At 44.3% G+C, this 14521-nt stretch overlaps 1 protein-coding gene across 1 annotated transcript; it reads left to right on the top strand.

Moving 5' to 3' along the window:
- Window positions 1-6454: 6454 nt before the first annotated feature.
- On the top strand, window positions 6455-11307 carry LOC134503560 (kelch-like protein 31). The gene is made up of 2 exons (XM_063312375.1): window positions 6455-7738; window positions 10029-11307. Exons 1-2 carry the CDS (start codon window positions 6549-6551, stop codon window positions 10759-10761), a joined length of 1923 nt encoding a protein of 640 aa, XP_063168445.1. The 5' UTR covers window positions 6455-6548; the 3' UTR covers window positions 10762-11307.
- Window positions 11308-14521: the final 3214 nt, after the last annotated feature.

The following is a 14521-nucleotide window of genomic DNA, read 5'->3' as shown; positions in this document are numbered from 1 at the left end:
ATTCATTGCTGCAAGATGTGGTGTGTACCCCTTGATCCAAAACAACAGGGCTGTCCTCTGGGTGTCAGTTCTGTTTATGAAGAGATGTCCTAGAAGAGTGCTCTCATGCTGTCTTTTCAGGCTGCACCTCTTTTCTAAAGAGAAAAGACAACAATTCGCCATGAAAAAAAATTAAAGCCGTTGCTTCTGGTATAGGAAAGGTACCCACGTGCAGCAGGAGCTTGTTAAGAAATTACAGGAGGTAGACAGTAAGTAACTCCACTCACACCTGGCTCATTCCATTGAACTTGGTGCAATTTTTTTTCCCAGGAAGATACTCCTCTGCATAAGGAATCCAGAAAGAAGAGACTTCATTCAAGAAGTTATTTGTGTCTTACTTTCTTTCATTCCTGTCCCTACATTCTAAAACTGGGAAGACAAAGCAGCTTTCAGATTATGCCGCTTTGCTTTGCTGCAGCTATATAATGAATGCACTAACCCTTACACGTGCATAGCTATGTACCCATTGTGCTGTTTTCTAGGTAAACAACATTATGCAAAGCAGAAAGAAATTAAAGTTGTTTGATAAGATACAGAGAGAGTGATGTAGATGGGCCCATAGACAATACCCTGTTGCCTGTGATGGCTTTGGTCACAACACATTTTAGTAATACAGAGAAGGTATAAAGTAGATTATCAGCTTTAGCTGTACCTGTGTCACACGCAGTATTCCTTGCTAATGGTAAGGAGAGTTCCGGACGATTGGCACAATTTGGCCAGTAAGACAAGGGGAACCAAAGCTCAGTTTTACTCCATCCATGCTCAGACACTCTTTGTGCAAGCTGGGATCTCTAATCAAGAGCCTATTCTGCAAGCCACAGTAGTAATGTTTCTCAGCCTCAGCCACTTTCGGATGGGTGGACATCAACTCCCAGAATTCCCCAGCCAGTCAACTCCCAATTCTGGGAGTTGAAGTCCACCCATCCAAAAGTGGATGTTGAGAAACACTGCACTGCAGTGTTGCCTACCTCCCAACTCAGAGGTACATGTACTAAACTGATACACACTCAAGATGCCTTACAGCAGTTGCTCCGTGAAGTAGACTGCAGGAGTGGTATTAATAATGGTCTACTTCACGGAGCTGCTGGAAGGCGAAGGCAAAGGCTGAGAAAGTCTCAGGATGGAGTTGATGAAATCTCCAAAAAGAGGCGAAAAGGCGAAAGAACAAAAAGCTGTGCTCAGGTGCATGCACGTGCATGCCTTTATGTACAGTCTTTTTGCAAATGAAGAGGGTCTGTGGGTGGGGGAGAACACCAGAGAAAGGATTAGCTGGCCTGAAGCTCCTGGAGAGCAGATGCTGGAAATAAGAAGTGAACCAGTTCCTTCTGCGAAGTTTATCCTCTTTTGCTCCCTTCGGTCAGCCCAGAGGTAGTCCAGCCTGGAGCAGATTCTGGACACTGAAGCAGGCGCTTGTTCCTCTCTCTTTCCAGCTGTCAGGCATTTCCTTGCGTCACAAGCATCCAGCGAGGGGAAGGGCGATATGAGAAGGACGGTCAGCTGCCCAGGCTGAATTGGGAAAAAGAGAGGAGGGGCGGTGACACTGCCACATTTCAGGTCTCTGCTGGAGGCACCAGGGTCATCCCGCGCAGGCAGCAGACAGGCACAGGATCCTTCCCCTCTCCTGGATCACCCTCCGACTCCAGGTAGGCTCAGAGGCAGTGGCTGTTCCAAGCTGAGCTGCCCTTTTTCCATATTCTTCTGGGGGGCAGGGGCGCTCCAGGTCTCTTGAGCTGTTGGCCCTGGACACAGACCAAGGAACAGAAGTCTTTCTATGAAAGAGATTTCAGTTGGGAGGGACTAGAAAGAGGAGGGAGCGGAGAAAGGCAAATGTCAAAACTTAGACGTAGCAGCTAAAATCCTAGGCTTTTCTCTGGGTGTTGTGTGTATACACACACACACAAGCTGCAAAAGTCCTCTCTCCAAAACCCAACAAAAATATCACTGAGGATAGTGAAGGTGAGGGTTTGGCTAATCCACAGGTGGGCAGATGTGAGGAATGCAATCTAGTGACAGACTCCTCGATAATCGCTGGTCAAAGACCTGCAAATGGCCAGGCTGCTTACAAAGTATCCTGGATTTATGCAGATCTTGGCCTGATCCAACCTCATCCCTTGTGAAACCAAAGTATCACTTAGCAGTTCTTGGAATCAGTTGACGCAGATCGCTGGGCCTTAACTGTGGGGTGATCTCGAGTCTGCATTCTGTCTTTAAAAGTTAAGCCTGTGGACCTGGCCAAGGCGATTCCAACAAAAATAACCTGCATAAAACTGGTCAGCTCACCCTAATCTAACCTAATTTGGGAGGTTAAAATTTGTTACATAAAAGAAAAGTATGAAGAACAAAAAGATACCCAACCATGAAGAATTTATCAGATACTTACCTACAATGCTTTCACAGAAAGCAGCAGGTACATGTATTACAAGATTCTTCCATGCTGCTTGATATTTCTGGAGCATGCGCAGAATAAGTATGAGGATCCCCAGCGCTGGTGTTTTATTTCATTTTATTACCACCTTCCCCTAATATGTGCTTGTATTATACATCCTCAATCAATTCAGTGCAGGAAGAATCTTCATTGAAAGTTATGGAGTGTAACCTACCACAGTAGAGCATATTATTTATATAGATAGTACTAAATACAAACAGAAATATACACTGTATATGAATATCTGCAATGATCTGTACAGTGGTTAATCTGCATTAATTGTCTGCTACTGGTAGGGATCATGCACTCAGAATAATTTTATTGGAAGAGTCGGATGCAGACTAAAAGCATAATCCTATACCCATTTTCTCCAACATAAGTCCAATGGAATTCTAAGGGGGTTTCTTCTCGGCTAGATAGGCATAGGATAGTAGCCTAAACAGGTTGCATAAATCCACTTGGATTTAATGAGGCTCAATCATAATGTTTGCAAAATAAACCTTAATATTTAGCCTACCTATTTGGTGAAGAGTTGATTACTTGGTGCCCTATGAATTAGCCCATACTGAAATTAATAGTTTAAAGACAGGATTTGAGCAATGCTAGATGTTGACTGTGTTGTGTTAAATCAGCCAGTGAGGTTAGTTTAGGGTTCAGTGTATTGTGCCAACCCAGATTGAGTTAGTTCAGTAACTCATAGTTCAGTCTTGTGTGCTGCAGGAACACAGCCTACCTTTCCCCATTGTTTTGTTTACTAGAACAGAGTCTGTCTAAGTGTGCCTAGTTGGGCATGAACTGATATTACACACACTTTTTTAAACCAGGAATTGCTGTGGCTGAATTCATATTGTACTCATCTATGCTTTAATTGTGGTTTATTGAAAAAGGTACAATGGCTGGTTTCGCCCATAACCCTAAGCCAAAATCAAACAAATTACATCTTAGGTTAGTGCAGTATTAGTACTGAAGGAAAAGGTGGGGGAATCCAATCTGCTTGTTTAGGCTAGATATACAGAAGTCCCACCTTGATCCCCCAGGGGAGAAGGATCACCCCAAAGCCTTCCCAAAGTTACTGTCAAACTGCAATTTTTAAACAGGGTACAATGGTAATAAATATTAATTATACAAAGATAGTTGTAGTACAGTAAATTACATTGGATTTAGTTTTTGCCCTGGTCCTGCAAGCGTGCTGGAGTCCAGCCAGCACTAGATTCTCAAGAGCCAATTAAGGCATTTAGCAGCTCCCCATCCCTTGGCAGAGTTCTCAACCTTTCATATCTCAAGGCCCAGAAATAACGTTATAATAAAACCAGATAAATGCAGCAGGAAGTTCACTTTTTCCTAAGAAAGGCATTTATGTATATGTATGCATATACAGGCTCTCTATTATATTTACAGTGTTCCGAAGACTTAAATGTTGCTGAGGTTTGTTCTTTGTCTCCCTAGTCTATTACAGTTATAGAATATATACATTTATCTGGAAATAAACCTTACAGAGAGGTTTATCTCTGAACAGACTTTTGACTGCATGTTTGTGTTCACACAACTCAAAAATAAACCAACATTTAGAAACCATCATAGATAAGCCCACCTCAACCAACCACCAGAGTTGTTTTCACCTGACATGCATATCCATCATTATCAACTATCATTTCACTAAGCTATCCAATTTTCTGTATTTGCATAATACTGAACTATTCATGTTAGGTAGGTTCACCTAGCCCAACTCTAACCAACATTAAAACTAACCAAGCTTAACATGGAATATGAAAGTAGCCATGCTTAGTATGTTGTATAACCAACATTGTATGTTAGTTATACAACCAAGTTGTATGCAGTGTTTCTTTTGCCATTGTGCATTATGTGAATGGAACCATTTCAATTTGTTAACTATGGATTATGGTTCTCTATGCTATGTTACAGTATTTTTCAAGACACACTGCTCCTTCCACCTCTACCTAAAAGTAAATTGTTACATACTCATGAAAAAGTGTAATGCTAGAGTGTCCCACAGCACCCATATTTATATAGATTGTATTTACCCCATAGACTTATCCCAAGTTAACTAAACCATGGTTTACTCAATTAAGCCAATGTTGTGTCTGTACAACACCCTGATTAATAAACTAAGTACATGGACTATGTTTGTACAATACCTAGTCCAAAATCTGATTGGCTTGCTTGTGGTTCAGTCTGTAAACCCAGAAAGAAAGAAGAAATAACAGCTATCAAACTAAATAAAACAATAAAAATAAGTTTTACAAAACCAACCAACCACTAATTCATTTTAAAAAGAAAAGACAGCATTACCAAAACAAAAAAAAAGTGTTTTGGGCAGGAGGGAAGCCAGAGTGCTTCCCATGTGGAAAAGAGGGAAATCCAACGGGAAAGCTCACACACTCACAAAGCACCCTTCAGACAGCTGGGGGACACAAAGCAGATCTTACCAAAGGAACGCAGGAACCGGCAGTCCACCACCTACCCCCAAACTCTACCTGAGCACTTTGGGCCAGAGTACAGGCTAAATACTAGTGCAGTCACATGGTCTGAACAAATTGCTTCTGGCAGTCAGAGTTGAAACCCAGGTGTTGCTGCCCAACAGTCTTCAAGGGCAGCCCCACATAAATCATATTGCAGTAGTTCAATCCAGGTTTCACCAAAGAAGCGTGATTTGCCTTTGGCAAGTAAAAGCCGCCTCTGGCACCTTCAGAATACCTGGTCCAGGAGCAAACACATTTCTGGCCACAGATGCAATCTGTCCTTCTCGCAGCAAGGGGAAGTCCCATTCTGCATATCTGGTGCCTTGGAGGGAGTGTCACCCCATTGCGAGGAACATTAACACCTGCTAATGCCTGTGCCTCACCGTTCTGTTAAAGGCATAGCTACAGAGGCTAGTAGCAATCATTGGCAGCCCTGGCCTGGAAAGGCATTGATGATTTATTTCTTGTCCTTCCATCCGCCCTATCCTATTCTAAGAATGATTGATTGCTTAACCTTCCAGAAACTTGATCTTTATGTCTAGCTCAGAGGGAGGAATATGAGGCACAGCTACCTTGGCTATTTCTGTCCTGCCACAAACAGGTCTTTCTCCCAGTAGCTCAGCAATATCACTCCATTGCCTGGAAGGGGAGGTGGACAGAAACAGCTGAGGAACAGCTGGGGCCTCCATCAGGCAAATGTTCCTCTGTGGAGGGCAGGATTCTCTACATGCTTAGTTTGGAGACTAAATGAAGCCTGTTCAAGTCTCAAAGTCGTAGACTGAGATAGACCCAGCCGGTCTGCATCAGTAGTTGCAGACCACACCAGATTATAAGCTAGTGTATTATATCACATTCCCAGGATTTTGTGAACATTGGATTAATTGATTTGTGGTTTAGTTAACCACAGTAAGGATACTGTGCAAACATTGCCTGTTGTCAGTGGAGGAATGCATTTGAAAATAATCCTGGAAATAGATACAGTTGCTTTAATGAGACAGAGAGGTGCTGCATTCATGCTCCTATATCTTATGAAGCACCTCTTCTGAACTGAACCCAAAGCAAGCAAAAATGAATAGTTGGCGGAGCTTCATTAGGCCAGGTACAAATATAATGGTACATTGTGATAATTCTTTCCAAGATTCAACCATGTGGTATAGATCAGCCATTTAGGATCCCTTCAGATTTTTGGTACTTCCGATCTCGGAATTCCCAGGTTTGAACAAGATGGCTGGGAATTCTGGGTGCTGTTGTCAGTGGAGCACTTCACCGCCTGCATTCAGCAGCTGTGTTGATGTCTCTAGTGGCTGCCAATTAGTTGCCAAGCTGCTGATTGTGAAATTAATCCATAAGATCCTGAGCAGCTCAGGACCAGACTTTCTCTAAGGAACCTCTTGTTACTGTACAAAGTCCACCTAGCTTTATGCTCTGATGATATCCTGTAATCTGCTTTGATTTTTTAAAAATGTAAATGTACAAAAATATTGTCATTAATAAACCACTCTTGCAGGGCACAGGTTGGAGAAGGCTGGCATAGGCTGGGTAGGATGTGTCTTCCTTGACCAAGCAGCTTCTTGATATAATCTTACAAGCTACCCTTTGCCCCAATGGCCCCCAAGAAGAAGAGCTCCAAAAAGCCTAAGCCGGTGAAGAGAGAGACTCCTATTAATGCCACCCTAGCAGAAGATCCTTCTCTTGACATTGACCATCATAATCAACTGGGCAGTTTGTTTGAAAATGGCTCTGATGGCTTCCTCTGCACTGCCACAGAAGTCATGAATCCAAACCATGGAACCAACATGTTGATGGAGATGAGTTCTATGCAGCAAGAGCATTGTCTTTGTGACCTCACAATTGCTACCAAAACCAAATCGTTCCTAGTTCATAAACTGGTTATGTCCTCCTGCAGTGAGTATTTCAAAAACCAGCTGAGAAAGAACCCCAACCTTCAGCAAGTGGACCTCAATGACATTTCTGCCCTGGGCTTGGCCACTGTCATCTCATATGCATACACTGGAAAGTTGAGTCTTTCCCTGTACACCATTGGCAGTACCATTTCCACTGCCAGCCACTTGCAGATGTATGCGCTGCTCCATATGTGCTCGGACTTCCTCATCCAGGAGATGAATGTGGAAAACTGGATGTATATCGCCAATATGGCAGACACGTACCATCTCAGTCGGGCTAAAGATGCTGCCCGGAAATTTATCCGGGAACGTTTCCTAGAGTTCTCTGATACTGAGCAGTTTTTGAAACTCACCTTTGAACATTTGAATGAATTGCTGATGGATGACAGTCTGGAGTTCCCTGGTGAAGTGGCGGTCTTCCAGGTTGCCATGAAATGGCTTGAATTTGATGCCAAGAGGATCAAGTATGCGGCAGACCTCCTGAACAATGTGCGGTTTGGCACCATCCCAGCTCATGACTTGATCAATTATGTCCAACCTGTTCCATGTATGATGCAGAATCCAGAATGCCACAGACTTCTGGTAGATGCTATGAATTACCACTTGCTTCCTTATCAGCAAAATCAACTTCAGTCCAGAAGAACCAAAATCCGAGGGAGCCAGAAAGTGCTGCTTATGGTTGGGGGGCGGCCCTGTTCTGCAGAGAAGGCCCTCAGCAAAGACGTGAGCTACAGGGATCAAGAAGGGACCTGGAATAAGCTGGCGGAGATGCCCACCAAATGTTTCAACCACTGCGTTGCCGTCATGGACAGCTTCCTCTACGTGGCAGGAGGTGAAGATCAAAATGATGCCCGAAACCAGGCAAAATATGCAATTAGCAATTTATGCAGGTAATAAAAATACAAAAACAAGATCTTTAAGAACAGTGAAGCGGTTTAATACGGGGAGCTGACTTAGTGCTGAGCCAGACCATTGTCCCATCTCAGGCCATTCTGTCTACTTTGTTAGGAAAAGGCTCTTCCAAGTATGCAAACGAGAGCCTTTCCCAGATCTGCTGCTGTGAGTTAGGAGGCTGGATATTCTGATGCCTCCTTCCAAGACCTTCTGCATGAAATCCATGTACTCCTTTAAGAATGTATAGTCTTCCAAACAGTATTCGTGAAACAGTGGAAACGACCTTGTATTTAGTCAGAACACTGATGCTGCTAGCCCAACCCTGTGCACCCCAGATGTGTTGGACCAGAATTCCCAGAATTCCTGCTCAGTGTCTACACTGGGGATTTGAGGGTTTCAGCCCAATATTTGTGGATTGGAGAATGCTAGCTAGCCTATCAACATCCAGGAAGTTAGTGGAGGCGGCAGTTGGGCATTCAACCTGAGTTGAGACAGAAACCAACGTACCAGGCTGCAGCTGCTTTCCAGCAACAAATAAGCCACAGCTGGTGGAAGTCAAGGGCTTAGAACAGTGTTTCTCAACCTTGGCCACTTTAAGATGCGTGGACTTCAACTCCCAGAATCCCCCAGCTAGCATGGCTGGTTTGGGAATTCTGGGAGTTGAAGTCCACATGCCTTAAAGCTGCCCAAGTTCAGAAACACTGTGACTAAGTTGGGCAGATCAAAGCATTTTGTTCTAGGAAAACCTCCAACCTGGCGTGTGCCAGATATATAAACATGTTTCTCTTGAGCTGAGATCAGCTCCTGGTTATTACATGGACACATCCATATAGCTTTCCTAGCACCGTCATGGAAATGGCTTGTTCTTGCTTTCTTCCAGAATTGTTTTTCAACTTCCCTGTCTAGCTTATAGCTTGGGGACTAGCCTGGGGGTCTCTCAACCAAATACTATCTAGGTCCAGTACTGGTTAGGTGTGGGGGGATCAGCCAAGGTCATCTAGGGACTGGAGTAGAATTGGTCATACAGGGTGGAAGGACACCCAACAGATCAGGAGGCCATCAGGCTGGAAAGAACGGCTTTACGGTATGTATGTATTACGAATGTATTTATTACCAAAATGTACGCAGCCTCATCCAGCTGATTCTTTCCACATTTGTTCTTGCACATGCAAGGGAGACATACCCACAGACAAGGTTCCCGTATCACCTCAAGTCATGGTTTAGAATGTATGTATGTATGTACGTATTATATGACAGTTGAGTAAGTTACAACTGAGTAGATTCAATTTGTAAACTGTGTTTTACAAACCACTCTAGCTAGGTTCATACAACATGCTGATGAAAACCAAACAAACCACCTTATGATGTACCATATTATATTAAGCGGACCAGGCCAATGAATGTTTTCCCATGTGAAGTCAAGTCATTGTTTAATCATGGTTTGTTATGGAAAATAGTGGCTGGGTTCATCTGATACACTAAACCAGCAGCATCTGGTGGTGGTGGAAGACAAGATGGTGACTGTGGCCACACAATTGCAGGGCCAGGGAGCATTTTCAATCACACAGCCACCATCTTGCATTTTTTGACCAGTCCTCCTCACCACCACTAAGCAAAATCCAAAGAGATCACGTTATGGTTTAAACAATATTTGAATATAGCCATTTGAATAGAATTCGGTTGGACTTAAAAAGCCCAGAAAATTTTAAAGATACATTAAGGAAGTCTTTCAAGGGAGCAAATCCTCTTCTGGGGCATTGATTAAATCCAGAAATGTTCTCCTAGATCTCTGTTTCCCAGCCTTGGCAACTTCCAGGTGTGTGGACTTCAAATCCCAGAATTCCCCAGCCAGCAGGGCCATTGAAGAGAATTCTGAGAGTTGAAGTCCACACATCTGGAAGTTGCCAAGGCTGGGAACCACTGACTCGATGCTACAAGGATGTCTTGTTTCCTGGGTTCCAAAATGCATTGAGCCGAATTCATCTTTTGTGTCCAGTGGTGTCTGCAGGGGGAGGGGGTCAAAAAAATCAAGATGGCGGCCTTCAACCATGCAATTGAAGTTCAGCCCATTTTCACGTGCATGGCAGCCCACATCAAAAGGGGCTGATTTTGATGGCACAGTTGTGCGATCTTGACTTTTTTGACCTCCCCCTCCCTGTGTCCCTCCCAAATTCTGATATTGGTGCTCTCTTCCTATTCTGCCAGGCTCCCATGCCCAGTTTCATTCCTAGAATCCCCAAATGATACTGCCAAATCCTCAAGAACAACCCTTCTCTTTCTCTGCAGGTATGACCCACGGTTTGGCACGTGGCTGCACTTGGCTGGCATGGGCCACAAAAGGACTCACTTCAGCCTCAGCGCCTTCAACGGGCACCTCTATGCCATCGGAGGCCGCAATGCCAAAGGCACCTTGGTTTCTATTGAATGCTATGTTCCTTCAGCTAACAGCTGGCAAGCCAAAGCCAACATGGAGCTGCCACGCTGCTGCCATGCCAGCGTGGTCATTGACGGGAAGATCCTGGTGACTGGAGGTTATGTGAACAATGCTTACTCCCGGACCGTCTGCAGCTATGACCCTGCCCTGGATTCCTGGCGGGACTGTACCTGGCTGAGCAGCCCTCGAGGTTGGCACTGTGCTGCCACGCTGGCTGACCGGGCCTACGTCTTGGGGGGCAGCCAGCTGGGCCCCCGCGGGGAGAGGGTCGACGTCATTCCAGTGGAGTGTTATAACCCTTCCTCCAACCAGTGGACCTTCATGGCCCCCTTGACCACTGGCCTGAGCATGGCAGGGGTGGCCACGCTCACCGGGCAAATCCTCCTTGTTGGGGGATGGAATGAAAGTGGGAAAAAATATCAGAAGGTGATTCTCGCCTTCAACCCCGATCTGAACGAATGGACCGAGGAAGGGGAGCTTTCGGAAGGCACCGTGGGGGTGTCCTGCTGTACCATTGCTCTTCCTCACTCGAACACCCGGGGCTCCAGAGCTAGTTCGGTGGCCTCGGCATCCGTTAGCATGTAAAAGGAGCTGGCTGGGATGGAGAAATGGTGGCTTGCTGAATCAGGGACTTCCCAGGAGAGGTGGAAGATGCGTTGAGTTTGCTGAAGAGAGATGTCACTGCACAAGCTGTTGTGGGTCATGGTTCGTGTCCCAGAAACAACACATTTCTGATGCTCAGATTTACCTGTGGACCTTTTCACAACTCCTTTGGGGAAAAGAAACATGTCCACACCTGACTTATCAGACGCTAATGCACTTCACTTCTGCAAGCAACCTCTCTTCCCCACTGTGGCCTTAATCTGAAATCTTCTCCCCTCCTCCCAAATATTGTCCCTACTTTTAAAGGACTGGGTAGCCTTCAAGGCCTCTTTTCAATGAATTTTGTGGCTTGAATACCTCAGCCCTTAATTAAAGGCAAGCTATGTTGTGTTTTGACATGCTCTAGCCCATTGATAAAGAATGGTCTGCTCATCTGGGAAATGCTGCTATTCTGTGAAAAATGTGCCAGCTTGCTTCTTCATGCACGTTCACACAACTTCCTAAGCCGCTCTGAGTGGTTAACAAGAATGCACACCACCATCCGACTCCCTGGGCCACTGACACGTCAGTAGCTCAACCTGTTACCCAGACTAAGAGCTGCGATCGTTCCGTAGCCGGAACCAGAATTTCAAATCTAAGATTAGTTGTATCTTTATTCACCCAACGTCTTTAACCAGATCAAGCCATGACCTTGCAGTACTAAGTATGGTGAGGGCTAGCAAGGTTAATTTCTTGTGGTTTAGCTCATTTGGCTATTTTATGGTTCAATGCCTGTTGCAAGCCCAGAGTACCTGATTTAGTTACCAGGTTTGGTGTGTTGTGTGAACGCAACCTCGTCATGTTAACTAGAAATGTGTGCTATTCTGGGTAAGGGGTTGGGTAAACCACAAAACCAGATAAAGAGCAATAAATAAATATACAAATAAAGATGGAAACGGATTCTCATTAAGCAGGTAAGTTTGATGTCACGTGAATACTTCCAACCTGCATTTCCACTTTCATAGATGACTAGTGATGGAGAATCCATTACTTCTACTTGTTGCTGAACTACAGATCCCAGCAGCCCCAGCCACGTGGCCACTAATGAGACAAGTTGAGCTATACTGTATTTTAACAACACCTGGAGGGCCACAGGATCCCCACACCTGGACTAGGAGACACAGTGCTTCAAACACAAGCACCTGTTTCTATGTTAACTATAAAGGACTATTGTTTTTCCTTTACACAACCTTAGCAGCCAACTGGGACCCCCAGTTTAGCTGACATTTTAGACCAAGCAGAGCTCTCCCTCCAGCAATTCCCTCTAAAGGCACTGGGGTAACCATATGGTTCTAGAGCATACATATGGGCCAGCTTGGTTGGGGATGATGGGAGGATTGCATGGTGTCAGGTTGTTTGGGTCCTAAGTCATTGGTAGTTCAAACAAATGGGTTTACAGGATAGGTGAATCCATAAAGCTTAGGGCTTGAAAATTGCTTCCAGTCCTTAATTTGGGGTGGGTTGGGGAATGGTGGCTGGGTTTACACATCACTTTAATTGGATTTTACTGAATAAGCCATAATGGGCTGAGTTCATGCAACACTATGGAAGCTAGTGCTTGGTTTATATGTGTATCATCTCTCAGTGAGGCTTCTGTAACCCACACTATTTGCCATCCTCTATGGGGGCAGTTGTGGTGATATCAGTGCAAGAATTTACAAAAAGGAACACTAAGTATTGACATCGTAACTAAAGGCAAAAATTAAGGAATAAGACCAGGAAGGAAAAAAAAACGTGGAATTTTATCGTGTATTTGAGTTTTTATTGTATATTTATTCTGTGTTGTAAACCGCCCAGAGTCCCTCCGGTCGGAGGAGATGGGCGGTGACAAATTTGATAAATAAATGTGTCATATGCAATTAGAACAGGAAAGTCAAGCATTTTTTCTGTGATTAATCAAGCCTGCCGAGATTCAGGTACTACAGCCTGGTTTACCCCTGCTAAGCTTTAACTCAATCTGGCTTTATTCTTGTATGTTGCAAGCCTAGCCAGATTCAGATTGCTTAAATGTATTGTGTACAACAGGCCAACATTTTTCTTCCATTCATACCAAGCAAATTTTAACAGTTGTGTTCATGCAGCATGGATATCCAAGGTTACCATGGCTTAGTCAATTATCCCAATTTTCTGGTTTTGCACAACACATCAAATGATGAAAAACTTGGAATAGGCTTGCAGAATACACTGGATATAGTGTGGTGTCTAATTTGTGGCTTTGTGTTGTATAAGCCTACAGTGTACCCCATTTCTGAGGATAGCATCGTTTCTTACACAATTATTAGAGGCCCCATCCCCAGTAATTCAGGCAATGCACAAAAAATGCATGTTGTTGAGAGCATCCTTTATTTAAAGACATCTGCACCCATGTTTGTCAGTTGGAACAAATGCATTCCACCTTTCCTGCTAGCTCCTTTACTGCAGGCATTTCATCGCCAAAAAAAAAAAAAAAAAAAGACCTTTTGCTGCACCACCGGTTTCTGAAAATCTAGCTTGTAACAGAGAATCAATTTATTCTTCTTCCATTTCCATGAAGGTCTCTTTCACACCCAAGTTGAGAAAAGGATGTAGCTGGAGGACAAATCCGGAGGGAAGTGCGGAACAGTAATTGCAGGCTAGGTGCACCAAATGCCCCCAGCGCGCAGTGGATGGATGTATTTATACGATTTGAACATGGGGAAAACAGGTTTGTGCAGCTGAGAAAGGCATTAAGTTTAGACTGGCCTTGGGACGTTGTTGTCAGGGAAGGTGCAAGCTTTTCCTCTGAGCTAATAGACATGCCTGAGCATGTCTTAATAGGCAGATGAGGCTCCGAAGTACCAATCCAAGTGATTCGTTTACATAGCACAGTCTGTCCCCTCCAAGCATGAACCAAACTCCATGCTCTGCCAGTCTGCGAATGCACCTCGCTTGAAAATGCCTTGAGAGCAGCTGCAGGAAGGGGAATTTATTGAAATAGTACCTGGAAGCACTTAGCCTCCATACAGCACCATCTGGAGCAGGAAGAGGAACAAGAAACCATCTCTAAAAACTTATCAAAACCTGAAATTATGCAGCTAAAATTACGGAGACTGCAAATCTCTGGCTGTTTTGATGGGTTCAAGAGTGGAAATGAGTTTGTCTCACTCCCAATCTTATTGTTACGTTTGGAACAAAACCAAAGGATCCCACTGTTAAGGACTGGCCATTCTACCACCAAATTTCAGCAGTGCTATCTTGGAATGCTGGTAGGTTGAATGCAGCCATGAACTGTCTGTTCTTAGTCAAGGGCAGTGTTTCTCAACCGTGGCAACTTTAAGCTGGGTGGACTTCAACTCCCAGAATTCCCCAGCCAGCATGGCTGGCTGGGGAATTCTGGGAATTGAAGTCCACCCAGCTTAAAGTTGCCACGGTTGAGAAACACTGGTCTAGGGAGTTTGACTTCTTGGCCTAGTCAATGAAAACTGGATCTTTTCCAAATTATTGTATGAAAGGTGAAAAGGAAGACCAATTATAGCCTCTGGCACACTGGTGTCTTATGGATGTCAACAAACTGCCAAATCCAGATGAATAAAAATCAACCTCTTCAGAAACACAACAAGCTCATATGCTCCCTCCCAATGCAGCTTTTCTGCCCCACTAAGTTTCAGGTCTCTTCCCAAAAAGCAAAACTTAACGCCCAAATATAAAGAGTCCATGGAGAAAGGAGGGATGACAGGACTGCAAA

The sequence above is a fragment of the Candoia aspera genome, chromosome 10, assembly GCF_035149785.1.
Source record: "Candoia aspera isolate rCanAsp1 chromosome 10, rCanAsp1.hap2, whole genome shotgun sequence".
NCBI classification, from domain to species: Eukaryota; Metazoa; Chordata; class Lepidosauria; order Squamata; family Boidae; genus Candoia; species Candoia aspera.
This window is presented reverse-complemented; position numbering and strand designations above follow the sequence as displayed.

Excerpts from the sequence above, each read along its gene's own strand:
- LOC134503560 (XM_063312375.1), top strand. The coding sequence starts at position 6,549 with ATGGCCCCCAAGAAGAAGAGCTCCAAAAAGCCTAAGCCGGTGAAGAGA. Across the intron at positions 7,739-10,028 it reads GCAATTAGCAATTTATGCAG|GTATGACCCACGGTTTGGCA; the intron begins GTAATAAAAATA and ends CTTTCTCTGCAG.